General features: G+C 34.2%; 1 protein-coding gene and 1 pseudogene across 2 annotated transcripts; both read right to left on the bottom strand.

Moving 5' to 3' along the window:
• Positions 1-3359: 3359 nt before the first annotated feature.
• LOC103831615 (beta-glucosidase 45) lies at positions 3360-21111 on the bottom strand. Of its 2 annotated transcripts, none has more exons than XM_009107504.2 (12): positions 10331-21106; positions 10113-10182; positions 9788-9846; positions 9635-9710; positions 9388-9462; positions 9208-9295; positions 8872-9124; positions 8668-8783; positions 8263-8521; positions 8087-8189; positions 7889-7997; positions 3360-7758 (listed from the first exon to the last, which is right to left on the bottom strand). In XM_009107504.2, exons 1-12 carry the CDS (start codon positions 10484-10486, stop codon positions 7572-7574), a joined length of 1551 nt encoding a protein of 516 aa, XP_009105752.1. In that variant the 5' UTR covers positions 10487-21106; the 3' UTR covers positions 3360-7571. The 2 variants fall into 2 exon arrangements, 1 of the variants encoding a protein (XP_009105752.1); XR_625889.2 differs by having other exon boundaries at positions 7669-7758; positions 8122-8189; positions 10331-21111.
• Positions 3470-7565, bottom strand: LOC103833118 (annotated as a pseudogene).
• Positions 21112-22777: the final 1666 nt, after the last annotated feature.

Genomic DNA, 22777 nt, shown 5'->3' with positions numbered 1-22777 from the left:
TATTTTACTGTCATTCAGTCACCTAATTATAGTTTATGTTTGGATTATGATTTATGATTCATTATTTAAGAGTTGGAATAGTGTTTAGTATTTAAGGATTATGGATGTGGTTTTAGTCTTTTTATACTACTTCATGTGATATGGAATATAACATTCAGTACATTTAATAAATATGTAACGTGGATGTCTCGTTTTTCTCCACTCCTGACCATATATTATTTGCTATAATACTAGCCATATTTTTTTTTGTCTACGTCATCTCACCTTCTTCCTTTTCACCTGCAACTTGTACGAGAAAGGGTTAAAACCAGATAAAAAGAGACACAATTGTTAGTTATTTAATTATGTCAAAATCAGTGACATACACTTAATTATCTTCCCAACTATTTCGCAAATTCACCCACATAACTAATATTTTTGTTTGGGGGAGGTTGAGACCGGATGAGTGGAGCTTAAAATGGTGATATGATCAGAGGTGATATGATTGAAGTGGTGATAAACCAGAGAACTTTACCATTTGTTTTATTTCATTACTAGAGGGCGGGTGATTTTACATTAAAATTATGTTATGTTAAAAATGTATTTTAATTTTATAAAACATTAAAAAATTAATTTTCTAATTAGATCATATATATAAATTATTTTAACATTTGACCTTAGTTTGTAATTTCTTATGTGTTTAGATTTTTATTTGTTATCAACTATATTTTATGACATTGTATTAATTTAATTTCAGTATTTATTTCAGTTATATTTTTAATGGAAATACATTCCTTTTTCTTTGCGTTTGTATGAAACTATATGTACAGTATTTTAATATATTTTTTAATTGTGTGTTAAAATTTTATGTTTGATTGTGGTATATCTGAATGTATCTTGTATGTGATTGTGAGTGTTTATAATAATGTTTTTATTAAAAAATTCCTTAACCAAATACTAAAATCACATTTTTTGGCTAATCACATTGTTTTTGGCTAATCTAGCATTTTTATCTTCTCGAGTTTTGTTTTTGTATAGTGTTAATCGGAAAATCTTTTTTTTTTGTGAGCAGAAGGGAAAAAGTATTGTAGAACATAATTTTTTATATTTCACATAAATAACAAAAATAAGAATTGCCATTTACTTATAATTATAGCATGTGTCACAAGGATTATTTATGTTGGATCAGTACTGACGTATTATTGTTGATCTTTTATATTTATAATTGGTCAGATAGCATTGTAGTCAAGTGACTTTCACTCCATGAATAGACCTTGTGCATATATTATTGTTTATATGTTTTCCATTCAAGTGCATCCAATATTTCAAGTATAGAGAGAGCCAGAGAGAATGGGAAATTGTGACTTATTTTGCGAAATCAAAACAGGATTAACACTTGATATTCCAAGTGCAATTGATATGATAAAGTTATTCTTCTGAGACTGCTCTAGTGGTCTCTCTGTGTGGAATATTACCTACTTGTTATCTCCATTAAAATATATTTTCAAAGCCATTGACGTTTGTGGCAAGGGTATGCATTTCGAAGTATTGATTGTTAGAATATAGTTTACTTTCCAATTGATTTCAATGGTGTGCTGTAATGGGAAGTTTTAGAAGCCAATTATTTGGAATTTAATTCACTACATGTGAATATATATGTACAAACACATCTTAAAAAATCAATAATACCTTGATAGATATAAAAATGCAGAGCACTTGCTTCACCATTTAATTCTAATCCAGAGAATTTAATCATAATCCAACTAAGTTTCTATAATATTTTAAAAATAATTAAAAGAATGCTTCTACAAAATTTTGTATTTTAAAAAGTTCAGAAATATTTATATATTTTAGGAGCAAAAAGAAAGAATGGAGTGTGACATTACAGCCTTAATTATATATCACTATATCAGTGTTTTGTAATCATGAACTATTGTTCTCTTGGTAAAACCAAATGGCACAACTATGATATGTTATCTATATAACACAGATACGTATAGATTGCTATGTATTTTTCAGACCATCCATCCAGGGAAGAACCTGTTAATAACATTATGTGATGTTCCAGAGTGGCTTGCATTAGTCACACCAGTGACTGTAATGATCGTTCCGTAAAAATCAATTATAAGTCTAGCTGACCATAAAAAAGTCAATTCATTGAGTCTTCACTGTTTCTCTGTGATGAATACCTCATTTGCGATGTTACATTGCCCAGTAAAGGTCTGAAGAAACCCACTTCTTACTCGGAACGTTTGCTTGATAAGAGCTCATGCCTTATTGTTGTTGTTGATGATATTCTGCGGAAAAAGAATCTCCCCATATTGATCGATTAAGGGCTGCATCACTTTCCCCCAACTGAGATAGATAGAGAGAGAAAGGCATCAATGTTGTAAAAGATCTCAAATGATTCAATTTCTTGGGCTATAAGATCTCAAATGATTCAATTTTTTGGGCTATAAGTAAAAGATGTCAGACCTGTTACAAAACCAGAAAAAATCAAAAAAAAAAAAATAGAGGAACTGTAAGAACACAGACAGTTGTCAAACTGCAAGGTGCAGTTGGGGAACAATATCTCTGTAACACATGAGAACTTCTTCAAACCCGTAACAAAATATGTATTATTGGAATTGAAACTAAAGACAGCTTGATCATGTGTTGTAGCTGGAAAGTCAAAACCAAAGAAACTAATCTTTCTGTAACCACAGACCAAATAAAAACTTAGCAGTTAAATAATAAAACACCAGATCTTTGAGGTTATTACGAACTCCGAACCAAATCAATAACATGGGATCAAGTTATCTTCATCGAAAACCAATAAAGTCTTTCCAATGATGGAAATAGCTTGTTGATAAGGGTTTGGAGTTGTTCCAATGTAATGCAGGCTATTCCTACCAAATAATCTCACCCCTAAATCAAATCAGCAGTCACCTTTCATATCAGAGCAGATTACTTTAAATCTAAACTTAAAGATTGGCTATACATAAAGATCATAAATTGTCTAACCTGTCCATTTGTTTCTTTTGGGGACATCAATACCAGATTCGAGGGCTCCAAACCAGCATGTGAAAGAGCAGAAGTAACTTGCCAAAGAAAAAAGAAAATCAAACAAAACACCAATAGACTTTTTATTAAGGGAAATTGGGCTGTATAACCTTCAAACAAATTATAATTCACTACATAACTAAAACCCCTAACTTTCATCTACAGTACATGTATTTTATATAATAATACTATATTACCCTTCAATTCAACCTGTGTGACCTGTTGAGAGTTATTTATCAAAAGAAATATTAAATAAATAGTTTAATAAATTGTGGTTATCATTGTTCCACATCTCTTTTTCTTTTTCTTCATCTTCTCTTCCAATCTCTGTTTTTTTATACATACGAACACAAACCACTAGACTAAGAAATAATATGGATTTTGGGTTTGTGGAATTGAGTTTGGAGGAGAAGATGGCACCGTAGACAACAACGAGGTGACATCACAATTTTTTTTTTTTTTAGTTTTTTTCAATGTTGTTCATCTTGATTTTTTTCATTGTTATTTAAATTGTTATAGTATGCTGTATTGATATGGTATGATGAAGAATAATTACTCTGGACTAGTGAATGTGTGTATCACCATGTCTGTAAAAAGAGGAAGATGTGAAGAAGATGAACTCGTCGACTATACTATATGTAGTGAAAGAAAATTATAGTATAGTACGATTCTTATATTTTTGTACAATTCGCAAGTACCAAACTAAATAGTATGCTACGGTTGTTGTATTATTGTACCATCGATTGTTTGATAAATTCATTATTTATCAATTTCTTGTTTACAACTATAGGTACTATACTATTTATTTTGTTCTATACTATTTGGGTTTAGAGTTTATATTTGGGTTTAGGTTTAATGATTAAGATTTAGGGTTTAGTATTTGGAAGGTGGGGGTTGATGTTTGGGTTTAGTGACCGTATTATGTATGTTCCATTTGACGATTAAAAAAGAGTGTTTTTTTGCTTACCAATTTATACTATACTATGTATTTTGTTCCATTCTATTTGGGTTTATAGTCTATACTTGGGTTTAGGATTTAGTGATTAGGATTTAGGGTTTTGTATTTGGAAGGTGGGAGTTTAGGTTTGGGTTTAGTGATAGCATTTTTGGGTTTAGTATTCAAAAGTTAGGTCTGAGTTTAGCATTGAGGAGTTTTGTTTGGATTTAGTTTAATATTACATAATATTATATACTATTTTCAGATTTTGATAATTGGGCTTAAGGTTTATATTTGGGTTTAGGATTCAGTAATTAGGGTTTAGGGTTTAGTATTTAGATGGAAGGGTGATGTTTAAAGTTTAGGGTTTATTATTTTGGAGTTGAGGTTTGGATTAAAGTTTAGTATTTACTAGGTGTGAGTGGATTTTGAATCCTATTATTTTTAGTAGTGTTAGATGATATAGAAAAATTAGATGTATATTTATGTGTTAAACAAAAGTGTGGTGTTGATTGAATTACGTGTGATAATTAATTGTGGGGTGTCAAATTGTTGATGTCATCAGTTTCTTTCTCTATTACTGGCAACTTGAACAAAAAAAGGGTATTACCGGATAGAAGTTGGCATAATTGTTATGGGCTTTATTATGTCAAAATCAATGCTATGCACTTAATTTTCTTTTCAAATTTGGTCATTTGGCTAATTCACCCTTTTATTAAATCAGCTTGACAAAAAATACCAACAAAAACATTATTTTTAAAAGAGCTAGTTTTAAAATATTTACTTGCAAAGAGCATTCCATTTTTTTTAATTACAAGTTGCAAAAACAAAACAAATCAAAACTCACCAATTTTATAATTCCGTAACCAACGTAAATTAGACTCCTAATGGGCTACAAATGCTTATTGTCTCTCGTCGTTTTTATTAAATTCTTTGACCATACGGTCTTCCACCGCTTCTTCCTAGTCGCTGCCGCAACGCTTGCAAAACACCTTGCACTTAACTACACTGCCATACACATAAAACCCAGGTTGAACCATAGCTCGAACCACACTCTTATACCGATCCCCACCAGTTTCCTCCTTGTAAACCGGATCAAAGTGATCATCTCTCTCCACACGAAAAATCTGCAAACCTGGGTTCAGCGAATTAGCCAAGAGATGAACCAACCAAACACTCTTCGACGCACCAAAGAAAGCCTACAAAAGAAGAAGAAGAACAGTTTAATTGGTTTCCAATAAACCAAATCATAATCCAATAAATTGTTCGGTTTACTACTTTATCTGTAAAAGCGGTTCAGGCCACGCTCGGTTCCAGCAAAGCATGGAAGTGACGTGACACTCATTTTCCCGGTCACAGAACCGGCTAAACTCCTCAGAGAAATGCTTCGTTCCTCTGCTCAACACCTCGTCCCACGTGAGCTCCATCAAGACGTTAAACGAAGCGTAATTGGACTCGCAACGATCACTCGGGTTCAAAATCCGGGTCGACCCGTTTTCTGAAACCCGGAAGCTTCGAAGTTCGAAGTTCTCGAAGAAGGCTCTGCTCAGGATCGCTTCGAGGTAAAAGATCATGCTTTTCGGGTTCTTCGCGAAATAGTTGATCTTGACATCGAAAGGCTGGGGGAGGAGAGAGAGCCGCTCGTAGACTTTCCCACTGACGGTACGCAGCTGCGAGTCTGCGATGCGAGAGCTCTGCTCAGGGCTCTGATCGAAGAGCGAGATTCCAACACCAAGACGAGGAACGGCTGGATGATCCCATCGTTGAACCGAACAGGGACGCTCTGTTTCTTGTTGTTGCTGCTGCACTCGTCGAGACCCGATTTGAGGTTGTGGCAGTAGATCTCGAGCTTGTTGAGCTTCTTCTCTAGCTCCCTCATGGACGTTTTCAACCGGGAAGCTTCTGTAACGGAGTCTTCTTTTTTCTTGGTGGCTTGGATCAGTTTATGAGAAAGCTCCGCCACGGCTAACCGCCACTGCTCTTCTCTGGAAGCGTCTGCGACGGAGGCGGAGGAGGAGGAAGACCGCGGCGGAAGGGAAGCGGCGGAAGAGGGTTTGGGGCTTCTCCGATTGGAAGATGGATTTGATTTTGAGGTTGGGGCTTGAGATGAAGGAAGGGTTGTTGTTGTGGCTTTCTAGAGGCACGATGGAGAATTGTCGCGGTGAGAGTGGTGAGGACGACACTTGTTGCAGGAGACTGCTCCTCCGTATTCGTCGTCGGAGTCATGTTGTTTTCTATTTCCGTTGTGGTGGAGAGGCGTTAGAGTGTGTTGGTAGTTCTAGTTACTGCGGCGGTTGTGGCAGCGACTTGGAGTAGTGGAAGAGCCGCCGTTGCGGCTTGGTTTTGCTCTGTTTTGCTGTCTTTCTTCGTGGTAGTCGTCATCTTCGCATTCTGGAATGTGAATGAACAGAGAGAAGTTATAAAAATATATTAAAACTTAATTTTTCTCTTTCGTTTGCTTTGTAAAAATCATATACCAAAATGAGAAAAAAATGGAATCTTTTGGATTTGAATAATCCACCGATGACACGATATGAAGTTCTAATGGAATCATTGAGATCAAAATGATGATATCTTTTGACGATAAAGTTATCAGAACAGTGGTTTCGTTGGTGAGTTCGTGCCGCAAGAAGAAAATGGGAGTAAACCCTAATGCGCTTGTGGGTCGAGATGTGAAGAAGACTGGGCTCTACATTGGGTTTCATGCGCCAAAGCCCAATTCAGTCCCCGTTTTAGACAGCACAAGAAACAAAACAAAAAAAAAATAAACGCAAAACGACCCAGGTGCTGACACGTGTCGACAAAAGCCCCTATCTCCATGATGACTTGGCGCAAGGAGGTGAGAGAAAACTCCCCTCTATATATATAGATATTATCAACTAACAAAATCCATTACTGCTCCACTAGAGATTGAGATGAATGGATGATATTTAGAGCGGTGAATTGTGCTAGTAGTCCGTTTCCTTCTCAAATTATACGATTCTTCTAGATTACTAAACCAATTATTAAGCGACTTTTATCAAGTGGCAAATTGAGAATGTTGTTGCTACTCCACCAGACATTTGATAGTTTCCTTTCTATTTTTTTTTGTCTGTAGAAGATTTTGTAGTTGTGATAGTTGAGAAAGGAGAGAAATGACACAATTGTTGAAGATTCACGTGTGGAATTGTCACAGACTCGCAAAGTTCCACGATGCACATGTGGACATAACTTTAAGCCTTTTTTTGTCAGTGGCCCAAAACTCCATTTAAAGGTCTGCGGATCCGGTCCTATTAATTATATTTTTCTTTGCATTTTAGAGTCCAAATTTGTAAAATAGGACCCAAAATTTCACAAACATAATTAATACACCACATTTTGTTTATGTTTTATATATTGCACAGGACCCAAGCAATTTTTGAGCCGGCCCTGTTTATCATCATTATAAAAAGAAAAAAATAATAATGATGAGCATTTCTTGTCAGTTTTTCCTCCCAATTATTACTGTAATTTGGAGATTTATGAGATATAGTACATGAAAAATATTAGTCGGTGAGAAAGAAACAGCAGCTGTGACACAATATGGCATTGAGCTTCTTGCTGTACATAAGCTAAAAATACCAGACATTTATGTCTAATAATATTTTCTTCTAATATGCTCTCCAATATAGTTTTTATACCATGAAGCTGAAAGTTTCGGTGTTCTTTTGAGACTTGTATAATCCACGTGGAATAGCCCAAATCTAAGCTTGTATCCATACAACCACTCAAAGTTATCTAATAGTGACCATGCGAAATAGCCCTTCACATTTGCTCCATCTCTACACAAATTTCACAAAAGAGTTATTGTACTAATAGATTATGTTTATATATTATGTAAATATCAGTTTGATATATAGATTTAAAAAAATCAAAGGTTAACTAAATAACTTATATTAATAGTCTCTATACCTCATTGCTGACTGCAACGCATCCAAGTATCCACTCATGTATTGTATCCTTTTTGTGTCATTTAGAAGTTCTGTTAGTGTTGTCTCGGGTTTTTGCAGGTCTCCAAAACCTGCAAATATCAATTCCAAATGGGTCAATATACATTGAAAACAAATATGAAACATGACCTGAAAATTGTTAAATCTTGAGGTCTTGTACCATTTTCGGTTATGAACATCGGTATGTTGTGGTACCTATTTTTTAGGTAGTTCAATGTCTTTCGGAACCCTTCAGGATGAATGTGCTGCCAGTTTACATCCGTCTATCACAATAAACAAAAATTGAAAGAAATGTCAAAGTACAAAATTAGAAAAATGATTCAAAACTGTGCTTACAAGTTCTCCGATGGAAACATTGCCTTTTCGGTCTAACTTCAGTGCAAATCCTTGTGCTTTAGAAGCTCCATCTCCAGCATTACAAGTTGAGAACAAGCAATCTTGAATGAAGTAACTTGTATAGTGATTAATGCCAATAAAATCTAATCTTAACTGTTTTAGGTTCTCCATTTCCTTCCTAGAAAACCGTGGCAAGGCCGATCCAAGTACATTCACCATTTCTTTTGGATATTTCCCATATATAATTGGATCTAAAATCCTGTTATATATTGTAGCATGTAAGGTATATATATTTATATTTATATTTATATTTATAAAAGAAAATATAGTATTTCAATTACATAATATATATATATATATCTATATATGTGAATTTTAGATCATCGTAATCATAATAGAACATACCAATTGGAATAAAAAGATTGAGCTCTCTCTGCAGCTTCTCTATCTGCGATGGAATCGCTAATGGGTTCAAACCATGATGTTTGCACCACAATGCCAATGATCCCCCTTTGTTTTACCTTAAATCGTGTCACACTTACTATCAGTATTAGTCCAAAATAACAATTAAGATTATATACATATCATATCGACTGGTACATTAGTTACCTGATATTTACTCCGATAAATGTGAACCGCCTTTGCGTGTGCGAGGATCGTGTTATGTGCAGCTATGAATGGTTCCCTTTCCGAGTTCCCCTGACTACAGTTTCCATACGGTAAGGAGCAGCGGGATGGTGGAAAGGTGCCTTTTAGATGGGTGAGGATTATTTGTTGGTTTGGTTCGTTTAATGTTGTCCAATGTTTAACTCGGTCACCAAAATGTTTAAAACATATATCAGCCAAGTACCCAAAATCATTCCTACAAAACGGAACGTGCAACTTGAGAACATTAATATTTAATAATAAAAATTGATTTGTTAGAGATTTCATTAAGCCACTTACTGCATCTCCGGGCTTAACCAACTTTGAAACCGGTTCTCAAGTTCTTGAGGGTAGTCCAAATGGTTCAGTGTCACAAATGGCTTAATCCCTGGATACATTTAATCAATGCAAATCATATTTTTTATTTTCATTAGTTCAAATCCCTGGTTCAAATAATTAAGTAACAATTATAGTTATTACCTCTACTAATGAGAGCATCGATTAATCTGTTGTAATACTTTATTCCCGAATAATTAATGCCTCCAAATCTTCCTCCTGTCTCGCAGATAACAAACCTTTTGTTTTATAGTAGTACTAACTGATTTCGTCATGTCGGTAATCGTTGAATATATAATGATGAACCGAATTGAGTAATGGTAGACCAACTAAATCACTAATTAACTAATTACTATGAGTTTATTTTGATAAAGAAAAATGAAGTTCTTACGTGGTAAGACTCTAGACCATGAAATTGAAAATCTGTAACCGTTGACCCCAAGGGAAGTCATTAACTGGATGTCCTCCTGTAACCATATTAGACAATTTAATATGAAACACGTTTTAAATTAGGAAAATAATGTTATTTAGAAATCTGTTTGACCTTAAATCGATGATATTGATCCACAGCCATGTCTCCATTGTTCTCATCACGTATTTTTCCTGGAATAAATTGACATTGTCAACATAATATAACTAATATTGATATCCATACATATGTATTAAGTGTATTATAGCTCCGAATAGCTCTGTAAACATACATATATATTTATAATATATACTTTATATAAGTTAAAACGCGAATAAGTTTTAACCCTTTGACAAAAAAAAGTTAACTTAAATTTTTATAAGAACAATGGAAAATTGGACTGTTTAAAGATGTTGATGTTTATCTCATATATCGAATCAAGTCAGGGATCAATACATACCAGGGTTTTCATGTGTAAATATATCCCAGTTGTTCAATCCTTTCCCCTCGGTCAAGAACGCGCCTTCATACTATTCACATCAAGTAATAATCAAAAAGTCATTAAGTTTATTTGAAATTTGTTTTCTTCTAAACGAGAAGAACGTATGATCACAAAAGATATCAACAAGAAAAAAGATTTGTTCAACAAAAAAAAAATCAACAAGAAAAATGAAGTACCTGGTAAGCAGAAGACGCAGTGCCAAAAAGGAAATCAGAAGGAAATGGAGATGAGTCTTGTAATATATTGTGTGAAGAATTTTGATAGAGACAAGAACTAGACAAGATTAAGCTTTGTAATATGATGATAAATACGAAAATGGGTAGATTGTTCATTTTGTCTGGTTTCCCGGGTTTGTGTTTTTGTCTTATCAGCTTTGGTGGCTGTATTTTGTGTATATGTACTATATTTTTATTAATAAGATATTAATTAAAATTAAAATTATCCATTTGGAATTGTGTGTTAATTTATAGGCTAGTTTTATTTCTTATATTGGGAATTAATGATTTAACAATAAAGAAATAACTCTCACCTCGAAGAGAAATAATCAACTACTGAGACCTTAGGAATTGATCAACCACTCAATTAAATATACTCTTTGAACGAGTTGTGTGTATACATATGAGTAATCTAAGAAATTTAGTTGATCGCCATCCAAATGTAAACCGAACCAAGTATATATAAATAAGCTTCTACATAATGTAAAACAAGTAAACACCCCAAGTTTATTTTTATTTTTTACGCATGTAAGACCCAGGGCCTTGTTTTGTCATACATAATTTGGAGAATCAGTCACGTTATTCTTTTTTGGAGAATCAATCACGTTATTCTTTTTTGGAGAATCAGTCACGTTATTCTTTTTCCCCTCAAAATATGAGGGAAGCCATGACATAATTTGTTGATTAATTAATAAAACTGACTATGAGACACCAAAAACAATCCATCAACTAGGCACTATAGCAACCCCTGTGCTATAAATTTTAGATAGCAATTTATTTTATTTTCAATACATATATTAATAATCTACAAACAACGGTAGATGGCTTTAATTATTCATGCATAAGACCCATTATTAAAGTTTATTATAGTGCGGTGTGTTTCAGCTTGAATTAGTAGTAGATTAGAAAAACTTCATAATTTGGTGAATGTAAAAAGAGCGTGAAAGGATGGAGTATTGGGGTACTCGAGATAAATACTAAGTCTTATAGATAAGTTTTAGGTTAGCTTTAGATGAGTTCTATATTCCTTTTGTGCTAAGGGTTTAGTCTCGTTGATAAGGACTAAGGCCAACTCGAGCTTTGTAATAAATAAATATGAGGGCATTGCCTATCTAATAAACCAACCACTTGCGATATCTATTTCTACATGGTATGCACAGAGATCCTAAATAACTCTTTACTTTTTCAAACAAAAACAAAAACCTCACGGCAGAGACACAAGTCTCCAAAACCGGTGAGAACAAGGATGAAGCTTTAAGCTTGCCTTACTTGTTGATTACCTCTGTTCTTCTCAACAGAGAGAACTATAATGAATGGTCGTCAAAGATGTTGAATGTTCTTCAGGCCAAATAAAAACTAGGGTTCTTCAAGGGTATCTTGAAGAAACCTGACCAGAACAGTGCATATTTGGAGGAATTGGTTGACAGTTAACTCTATGTTGGTAGGATGGATCCGAGATTCCATTGAACCAAAAATGCGTTATACTGTTACTTACATAACCGACGCACACTAACTGTGGGAAGACCTCAAACAATGCTTCTCAGCTGGGAATACAGTCCGTATTCATCAAATAAAGGCACAGCTTGCTTCGTGTAAGCAAGAGGGACAGCCTGTATTGGACTACTTAGGTAAACTCTCAACCCTTTGGGAAGAGTTGTAGGTGTATCAACCTGTCCATGTGTGCTCCTGTCGAGCAGCTGCGGGAATGGCCAAAGAAAGAGTACAAGAAAAATACATCAATTCGTGATGGGTTTGGAATTGGATGATTCACGTTTGAAGTATGTGATCTATCATTTGCCTTCTCTTAGGGAGATTTACAACAAGATGATAAGGGAAGAACCACAGCAAGAAGCAGTAGATTTGGTGGCTCGTCAAAACACTTCATCTTTTTCGCGTCAGAAAAATCAGTTTGATTCGTCTCGTAAGAATGAAGCTCAAAACAGAGAAGATAACTCAATTATGAGATCTTGTGCGCTGTGCTCACATCATGCCAAAACAAGACAAGTTAAATCAAATTGCTGGAAAATTGTTGGCTTTCTAGAATGGTATACTGAACGCAATGGAGGTCGAGGACAGAGCGGAGGTCCCAAAGGCAGAGGTGGTCGCGTTTCTGGTGCCCGTGGACATGGTCAGGCTAACGTTGCTCATGCTACCAGATCAAATTCTTCTTCCTTTCCCGAATACAATCCTGAACATCCTCGTGCACCAATCAAATGCTTCAAGATAAGGCTAATACCTCTTCGTCTGAAGAAAACTCTCTGGTAAATTTTTTTTTGGCAATGTTATTCTCGATAGTGGCGCATCTCATCACATGACATGTAATCGTTCTCTTTTGACTTTTGTCGAGAACATAGCGCCATGTTCGGTCGCTTTCTCAGACGACAATCATACATTTGCAGTAAAGATGGGATCATTTGCTTTGTCAGCTAAAATCAAGCTGGATAATGTTTTATACGTTCGAAACTTAAATTTCACTTTAATATTGGTAGCAAATTGGTAAAGCAAACAAATTGCTTAGCATTGTTTTCTGACACGATATTTGTATTGACTGTTTTTCCGAGGACTTTGATTGGAGCCGGTGAAGAATTTGATGGTGTGTATTATGATAGACCATGGATTTGACCCACTTTTATTCATGGTTTATAAGTGTTTTAACTACTAATTATTATATTATAGAGTCTATTTAGAATATTTATAGGGTCAGAAGTGATTTGGAGATAAGTGATGATTTTGGAGAATTTTGGAGATATTTGGAGCAAGCACCCGAGATGACCATCGAGCTCGACCATCGGTCGATATTGAAGAGGAATAATCGATCGATGTTCATGTCTTGACATCGATCGACAGCGAATCACACAGAAAGCTCGTTTGGTCACATCCGACTTGAAACCCTAGTCTTCACCAATTTACAAGATTACACCTGACGAGTTTTAACCTAATTATATAAGCCTGATTTTCTGTGTTTTTAGTTTTATTACTTTCAACAAAAGGTTTTAGGATTGTGATAGATTGGAGAGAAGATCTAAAGTTATAATTTATGTTTGAAACTCCATTAAATATCTATTTTACTATTCTATGAAGTTTTAGTGAGCTTAGTAAGAATTCATTCAACCCACGCATAAAGCTTAACTGGAAAGTCGATCGATATTCATATTGGATAATCGATCGACGGAGCGAAAGGTGTATCGACCGATACCCCTATAGGATTTTCGATCGACACTACTATTGATCGAACACATCTGTTTGGATCATTAGATCTAAGTTAATAGACGAGTTCAAACATGCGATAGCCGATGAACTTGTAGAATTGACAGTTGAGCTTTACATTATCATGCATGCAACTCATTAGGCATTTGTAGGATTATAATTCCAAGTTTCCTGAATAGAAACCCTAAGTCTAGCTATTTCCTTTTAAGCACCAAAACCCCAACCAATCAATTGAGCAAACACTTGCTTGATAAAAATTCCATTTTACATTTAAATCATTAAAACATCTTGCTTAACAAATCATATTAGATTTCTTAGGTTCTCTGGCTCTCTGTGATTTCGATCCCTAAGTACTACAACTCGACCTCTTATTTGAGAGAGTATAAATCACTTATTAGGGTAATTTGAGTGATATCATATTACTTTACAGATATTGTCTCAGCAAAGAGTCATTGAGCAGTTGATGGTTCAGATCATACTCTATTGCATCAGCGTTTTGGGACATCTGTCTTTTTTAGTATTGTCCGATTGTCTGTTATTTCTTCTAAATCTGCTGCCTCTAGTTTATTTGACACTTGTTTTAGATCTACGCAAACTCGTGAGATTTTTTATTAAAGTTTGAATAAAAAAACATATTTTTTTCTCTTATTCATGTCGATGTTTGGGGTCCATACAAAATTCCTTCATCTTGTGGTGTAATATACTTTCTCACTATTGTTGATGATTTCTCACAAACAGTAAGTACATATCTTCTTCTAGAAAAACCGTAAGTACAAAATGTACTGAAGAAGTTTCTCGCCTACACAGAGATACATTTTCAAAAAATGGTTTAAATGATTCGAAGCGATCACAGTTCAGAGTTTATGGTGCTTTCCTCAACTTCAAAGATCTTGGAATTGTTCATCAGACTTCTTGCAGAAATACACCACAGTTAAATGGAAGAGTCAAGAGAAAACAAAAACATATACTTAATGTTTCTCGATCTATCTTGTTTCAAGCAAGCGTCCAAATAATGTTTTAGGGTGAATCAGTATTAATGGCTGCTTTGATCAATCGTACACCAACAACATTGCATCACATACTTTCTCCTTATGAAATCCTTCACAGTGTTAAACCAGACTACAAAGTCTTGAGTGTTTTCGGTTCAGCTTGTTACGCACATAGAGCGTCACCTGACAAGGATAAATTTGGCTAAAGAAGTCGTCTATGTGTTTTTATGGGTTATTCTTTCGGTAAAAAGGTTGGAAGGTTTATGATATTCAATGCAATGAGTTTATGGTTTCTCGTGATGTCATTTTCCGAGAGGATGTTTTTCCTTTTGTCTAACCAAAGCTCACTCCATATTTGAAACCAAATCCGTTTCCCTGTGATGAAGACTGGATATTGACACCCTCTGTCGACATGGGTATTTTACCCACTGCTTCACTAATTGTCCATGTAACAGAACAACAAGAGCTTCCTCTGAGTTAGTTCACCAAGCGCTTACAAGAAACAGAGGCTCAAACAAAGTTTTCAACTTCATCTGCTGGTCATTCATCATCAGCTGAGCCGAGTATCAAACAACAAACTACTCAAATGACTCTAGTTGAAGTTTTGAAACCAGAATAATTTACGACTGAGGACCTTGGTAGAGGTCAACATGACAAGTCAAGATCGGATAAGCTGCAGGACTACCTTCTCTACATCACAATTACAACACCCGATAGACACATCTCACGTCTTCTCCAACTTCTTCATCGTCTCCGACAACTGGTTCAGGTACATCAATGTACCCTCTGTCTTCCGAGGATAACCTTCTTTCCGTACCTAATTTTAGTATAAATGTCTTTCTTAATTGTTTCTATATATGCGTATAGCATATGCAGTCAGTAAATTATTAATTAGTATTAACTACAAAAAGATGATGCTATATATACATATAAATGGTGGTTACATAGGAAAAAGGGTTATGGTAATTGTCGTGAACCATCACAACCATTACCATCACAACTATTAACAAAAATATATAAGCCACATGTTCCCCTTTTGTAACTTTAACGTGAGAAAAACAATATCAATGAGAGTTAGAGAGAAATAGAGATTTAATCTCTCTCCATCAAAAGAATCTTCAAGGTGAAACATTAACGATAAAGAAGATCAATCGGTGGAGTTACATCCATACGAGCCTAAGAAAGCATGGATCAAGATTAGAATTATTTCTTTTTTTTCTAAAGAAAATTGTTACGTTTAATTTAAGACAAATATATATTTTGGTATTGGGTAGATTTTAGAATTGAATCATAAGAGTAAGGCCTATGATAGGCTGGAATGGAATTTCATCAAAACTATACTCCTAAAGTTCGGTTTCCACCCCATTTGGATAGGATGAAGCATGCAATGCATCACTACTGTCAGCTATTCATTTATTATCAATGATACAGAAAGAGGTTTCGTTAAGCCAGGAAGGAAAATCAGACAGGGAGATCCTTTATCCCCCTACCTATTTATACTTTGCAGTGAGCTACTATCAGATTTATGCAAGTTGGGCCAAAGAAACGGAAAATTTAAAGGGATCAAGATAGCTACAGGGTGCCCTAGTATTAATCATCTGCTTTTTGCAGATGATACAATGTTCTTTTGTAGAGCTAATCTAAATAATTTTCAAACCCTCCTCAAGATTCTATCAGCCTACGAATCAGTTTCAAGTCAACTGATAAATCCGCAGAAATCAGCTGTATCTTTCTCTCACAAGACAACTCAAGCTAAAAGTCTTCAGATCAAGCAAGCGCTAGGAATTGAAAAAGATGGTGGGCTTGGCAAATACTTCGGTCTACCATAGCAATTTGGCAGAAGGAAGAGAGACTTGTTCTCCAATATAGTAGACCGTATCAAGCACAAATCTATTTGCTGGTCCACAAAGTTCCTCTCGCGAGCATGCAAAATGATTATGTTGAGAACTGTCCTAGCAGCGATGCCCTCCTACGCAATGTCATGCATCAGTCTCCCCCAATCTGTGTGTGTTGAAATCCAATCGGTGTTGACAAGGTTATGGTGGGATACTACACATAACAGGAGGAAAATGGCAAGACCCAAAACATTTGGCGGCTTAGGATTTAAGGATATCACTATCTTCAAAGATGCTCTCCTCGAAAAGCTTAGTTGGAGAATCCTAAAGAACCCGTCATGTCTCCTTGCTTGACTCCTGGGAAAGTACTGCAAGGAAGAACCCTTTTAGATGTTAAACCGAAAAAGCAGCATCTCACGGTTGGAGAAGTATTCCAATAGGAAGAGACCTGTTATGCAAACACCTCGGTTGGATCTTGGGCTCAGGGACAGATATTAGCATCCTCCTCCTGTAACGCCTTCTGAAGCCTCCTATATATAGAGATCCTCGAAGTAAGCTATCATTCGCCTCAAACTTCTTTTCTCCACTTTTTACGATTGTTTAAGTTTCTAAACTCTGTTAGAAAATGGCTTCATTAGCAGCTCCAATCGGCCACATATTTGGTTGGCAACTGATCACGAACTGATGCTCTGTGATTCCATCTTTGTATTAAGGGTCTCTCTGCGTTCAGTTCTGAAAATTGAAGCTTAAATTCGGTTAAAGAAAGCAAACGATGTGTAGTTTGTCGCCGAGTTCGCTGTTACCGATAAAGCTCAAACCAGGTTATTCAGAAAAACGGAGTAACAGTAGCAACTCACTCTTTGTCTCCAAAAGAAGGTCCAAGAGGAAGAACATATTGATTGTTCCCGTAAGAAATTATGTTTCTTTAACATCGTTTTGATAGAGTTAAAGTTTCAAAATCGTAGCTTTCTGTGCTCAGCTATGGATTCCATATCGTGAGAGCTTAAAGATTCTAGCTTTATTTGGTGCAGAGGGCAAGATTGTTTGGACCGGCGATCTTTCAATCATCCAAGAACTTACACCCTCACTCACAGTGACTTTACAGCTAAATTAACTTTAGCTATCTCTCACTCCATTAACAACTCTCAGGTAAATAATAAAAAAGGTTACCGTTCTCTACTCTTCACATATTTAAAGTAGAGGCTTTATGGGCCTCTCTCTGTATCTGCATATGTGTAAAGCTCTATGATGAATGTGTTAACGGTTTTGAAACATGAGTTCTATTAGAGAACACTGAAACTATTTAGTTTTAGGCTTTCATGGTTTTTGAAATTTAAGAGGCTGAGGAGGTTTATGGATGTTCTATACAGTTGCAAGGATGGGCAAATAAGATATACAGAGATGAAGTAGTAGCAGAATGGAAGAAAGTGAAAGGTAAAAAATCTCTTCATGTTCACTGTCGTATCAGCGGTGGCCACTTCCTCTTAGATATGTTGGCAAAGTTTGGATACTACATATTTTGCAAAGAGCTACCAGTTGTAAGTTTCCAAGAATTTTTTTTATCTGGTTTCATGTAAAAACAATTGTTTATTTAGGAGTGAAGAATGTAATCAACAATTGTCATGAAATTTTTGTGTTTGTGCTTCCTCAGGGTTTGTGTGCAGGTTCATGTGAGGATGGATTTGGAAACCATAATGTGCTAGCCGTGTGGTAGGGAACGACAGAAGGAGGTGCAGACTACTGGATTATTATTTCTAACTCATGGGGATCATACTGTTGCTTTATGTCGGAGCCAGAGCTTAAAATGGTATATATTGGAGAGAAGATCCCACATCGAATATATGAAAGGGACTTGAGTAATATATAAGTGACTTGGATCAATCCACTAATTGCCAATTGGTTTTAAGTTGGAAGCCCAAGAAACTTATCATGGTATCAGAGCGGGCCCAATACCCTGACCCATTAATCCGGCCCGGACAGTGGCCCGATCATCCCATTAGCTGATGGCCCATAGAAGGCTCAGTTCCGCCGAGATCGCTAGAAAATAAAAGCATGATTTCGGAGGGGGTATGATGGATTCTGCGAGATTAATGGTTATACGCACCATTATCTCGAGGGAGGGTATTGGAGAGAAGATCCCACATCGAATATATGAAAGGGACTTGAGTAATATATAAGTGACTTGGATCAATCCACTAATTGCCAATTGGTTTTAAGTTGGAAGCCCAAGAAACTTATCATGGTATCAGAGCGGGCCTAATACCCTGACCCATTAATCCGGCCCGGACAGTGGCCCGATCATCCCATTAGCTGATGGCCCATAGAAGGCTCAGTTCCGCCGAGATCGCTAGAAAATAAAAGCATGATTTCGGAGGGGGTATGATGGATTCTGCGAGATTAATGGTTATACGCACCATTATCTCGAGGGAGGGTATTGGAGAGAAGATCCCACATCGAATATATGAAAGGGACTTGAGTAATATATAAGTGACTTGGATCAATCCACTAATTGCCAATTGGTTTTAAGTTGGAAGCCCAAGAAACTTATCAGTATAATTTAAGATCTCAATATGTCTCACTTTTGTAAGTATTTTCATCTATTGATCCTCACTGATGTGATTTGTCAGATTGCAGGGCAAGAGTATGCTGATGCTAATAACTCTTGCGTTTGTTGTATCTTAATTTATTTAAAGTACAAACGTTCGTGATATACTTGACTCAGTTTTTGTTGATTGACTAAAATAGAGTTGAAGTTTCCCTCAGACAAGGACAGACACTCCGTCAGCACCAAGGGTTTATGGGAATAGGCGTCAAAGCCCAAATCCTAAATGAGGTAGATATAGAGTAGAGGTCATAGCAGGGACTTCCCCACGAGCGTTTCGGTTTGCAATCTACGCCATGATTACAAGTTTATATATGACCCTTAAATTTCCTTCAGCCATTCTCTTTAGGGCAACATTATTTTTGGATACCTCTTAAGCATAGTTAAGTACGAAGTTCTATTATAAGATGTAGAAAGATTTTCAGAAAGTTGATGTATGTCTCAGACTTCTTTCCATATGTTTGTTTGGTGAACATTTGTTTCATGATTAAAAAAAAAATAAAAATAAGAGAAAGATGTGAGATGGGATTTTTGTTTGGTGATCAAGATTATTATTGCAATTTAAACAGATAAGTTTACAGAAATTCCAAAAAGATATATCTCCAGGAGACAAAGCCTACGGTCAACAAGTTTTTTTTTTTTGTCTTTTTTTATTCATCTATTTTTATTTTGGATTTTAAGGAAATTGTAGTTCTTCGACCAAAAAAATAAGGAAATTGTAGTTCTTTGTATAGTTGATAATGTCTCAAATATTATTTTCATTTTCTGACATTTGACATATTTTGGTTTTCCGCTTTTACTCCTTTATTTTAAGAAAGAACTAGATTATAACCCGCGTTAAAATGCGGGATTATGTTGTTGAAGGTTTTTACAATTTCATTAAATTAAAATTTGATTTAAATTTAGAATATATGACTTGTAGTTCGGTTACTTATTTGTTTCATTAGTAAACCTTATTTGTTTTCATATAAATATTAAGATGATTTTTTCCAGTAAATCTGTGTCAAAAACATAATTTAAATGCTCGAATTGTTTTTGTTTGAAAAATTTATTAATCTGTCTATTTGTTTAATAGTATGTTTAAGCATGGAAGTTTGGTATTCGATTCGGTTTCTGGTTTTTGTTTTGTTTTTGGCATAGTTTCAGTTTGATTGTCGTTTTTGGTTTTTCGGTTCAAACTTACATTTTTATATTTTTGGATAAAATATAGTAGAAATCGGATAATTTAAATATTTTGGATAAAAGTAATAGGGAAATCCGGTTTATAAATAGTATTTTTAGAATATTTGATAATTTTAAAATTAAAATCTATATAAACTATATTTTAGATAAAAAAATTAATAGGGTAATAGGAATTGGATAATAAGTCACATGTACCATGTACTCTTGGTAAGTTTGTAGAAAATATAGCCACATAATTAGTTACACTTAAATAAAACAAAAGTAAAACTATATAGATTGTTTTAAAAACATTATAAATATATTGTAACATATAACAAAAAAATATAAAATTTCCAAATATATTTTAAATATAAATGATAAACACGTTCAAATGAAAGCAAAAGACAACACAATATTTGAAACTGTAAAACAAAAGCTTGTTTGTTCTGTCATCAAAGTGCCCCATCTTTTTTATCGGGACAAAGAGATTGGACAACCATTCCTAGACCCACCTGAAAACTACAATGGACCGAATAAACATATTGAAATGATAAAACTTAAGCGCATGGTAATACCAAGGAGGTCTTTAAATTTTCCCATCTCCATGACTTACGTTGGAATAACATCTTCATCAAGTTGACCTTCATCATTAAAAACTTTTTCCAAAACCAGTCTACTGGCTAGATTCCAGAATTTTAGGACTGAATTTTATGTTTTACCTGATACACAAAATAATAGATCAACATTAAACAAAGAGGATTAGAGCAACCAACACGGCCAAATGTCTTCCAAAAGTAAAGTCTGCGGAAGCTGGACAAAGATGAACAGAACAACCGATATAACCATTATTCGTGCAGCATAGAGTGCAAAATACTGTAGATTAGGGTTTGTGATTTAAAAATTAGAATAACAAGAATATTTGTGAATAGATGAGTATTTTTTCTGAGTTTTTCATCAATAGGTTGTATTTTTAAATAATTTTCTAAAAACTGCTATTTTTGGAAAGTTTTCATTTTTTTAGAGAAATACTGTTGATTAGGGTTTGTGATTTGAAAATTAGGATAACAAGAATATTTGTGGATAGTTGAGTATTTTTTCTGAGTTTTTCATCAATAGGTTGTATTTTTAAATAATTTTCTTAAAAACTGCTATTTTTGAAAAGTTTTCATTTTTTAGAGAAATACTGTAGATTAGGGTTTGTGATTTGGAAATTAAGTTAACAAGAATATTTTTGGACAGTTGAGTATTTTTTCTGAATTTTTCATCAATAGGTTGTATTTTTAAATAATTTTCTTAAAAGCTACTATTTTTGAAAAGTTTTCATTTTTTAGAGAAATACTGTAGATTAGGGTTTGTGATTTAGAAATTAAGATAACAAGAATATTTGTGCATAGATGAGTATTTTTTCTGAGTTTTTCATCAATAGGTTGTATTTTTAAATAATTTTCTTAAAAGCTGCTATTTTTGGAAAGATTTCATTTTTTAGAGAAATACTCTAGATTAGGGTTTGTGATTTGGAAATTAGGATAACAAGAATATTTGTGGATAGATGAGTATTGTTTCTGAGTTTTTCATCAATAGGTTGTATTTTTAAATAATTTTCTTAAAAGCTGCTATTTTTGAAAAATTTTCATTTTTTAGAGAAATACTCTAGATTAGGGTTTTTGATTTGGAAATTAGGATAGCAAGAATATTTTTGGATATATGAGTATTTTTCTGAGTTTTTTATCAATAGATTGTATTTTTAAATAATTTTCTAAAAACTGCTATTTTTGGAAAGTTTTCATTTTTTAGAGAAATACTGTTGATTAGGGTTTGTGATTTGGAAATTAGGATAACAAGAATATTTGTGGATAGTTGAGTATTTTTCTGAATTTTTCATCAATATGTTGTATTTTTAAATACAACTCTTAAAAGCTGCTATTTTTGAAAAGTTTTCATTTTTTAGAGAAATACTATAGATTAGGGTTTGTGATTTGGAAATTAAGATAACAAGAATATGTTTGGATAGTTGAGTATTTTTTCTGAGTTTTTCATCAATAGGTTGAATTTTTAAATAATTTTCTTAAAAGCTACTATTTTTGAAAAGTTTTCAGTTTTAGAGAAATACTGTAGATTAGGGTTTGTGATTAATAAATTAGGATAACAAGAATATTTGTGCATAGATGAGTATTTTTTTCTGAGTTTTCATCAATAGATTGTATTTTTAAATAATTTTCTTAAAAGCTGCTATTTTTGGAAAGTTTTCATTTTTTAGAGAAATACTCTAGATTAAGGTTTGTGATTTGGAAATGAGGATAACAAGAATATTTGTGGATAGATGAGTATTGTTTCTGAGTTTTTCATCAATAGGTTGTATTTTTAAATAATTTTCTTAAAAGCTGCTATGTTTGAAAAGTTTTCATTTTTTAGAGAAATACTCTAGATTAGGGTTTGTGGTTTGGAAATTAGGATAACAAGAATATTTTTGGATAGATGAGTATTTTTTCTGAGTTTCTCATCAATAGGTTGTATTTTTAAATAATTTTCTAAAAACTGCTATTTTTGGAAAGTTTTAATTTTTTAGAGAAATACTGTTGATTAGGGTTTGTGATTTGAAAATTAGGATAACAAG

Source organism: Brassica rapa, chromosome A01, assembly GCF_000309985.2.
Source record: "Brassica rapa cultivar Chiifu-401-42 chromosome A01, CAAS_Brap_v3.01, whole genome shotgun sequence".
NCBI lineage: Eukaryota > Viridiplantae > Streptophyta > Magnoliopsida > Brassicales > Brassicaceae > Brassica > Brassica rapa.
Note: the sequence above shows the minus strand (reverse complement) of the source record. Positions and strands in the feature narration are given on the sequence as shown.

Bases quoted from the DNA above. Each gene is read 5' to 3' on its own strand.
- LOC103831615 (XM_009107504.2), bottom strand. From the start codon at position 10,486: ATGAACAATCTACCCATTTTCGTATTTATCATCATATTACAAAGCTTA. The intron at 8,784-8,871 runs GTAACTAATGTA...ACACGATTTAAG, and splicing joins TTTATCGGAGTAAATATCAG to GTAAAACAAAGGGGGATCAT. The intron at 8,190-8,262 runs GTAAGCACAGTT...TTATTGTGATAG, and splicing joins ATGTTTCCATCGGAGAACTT to ACGGATGTAAACTGGCAGCA.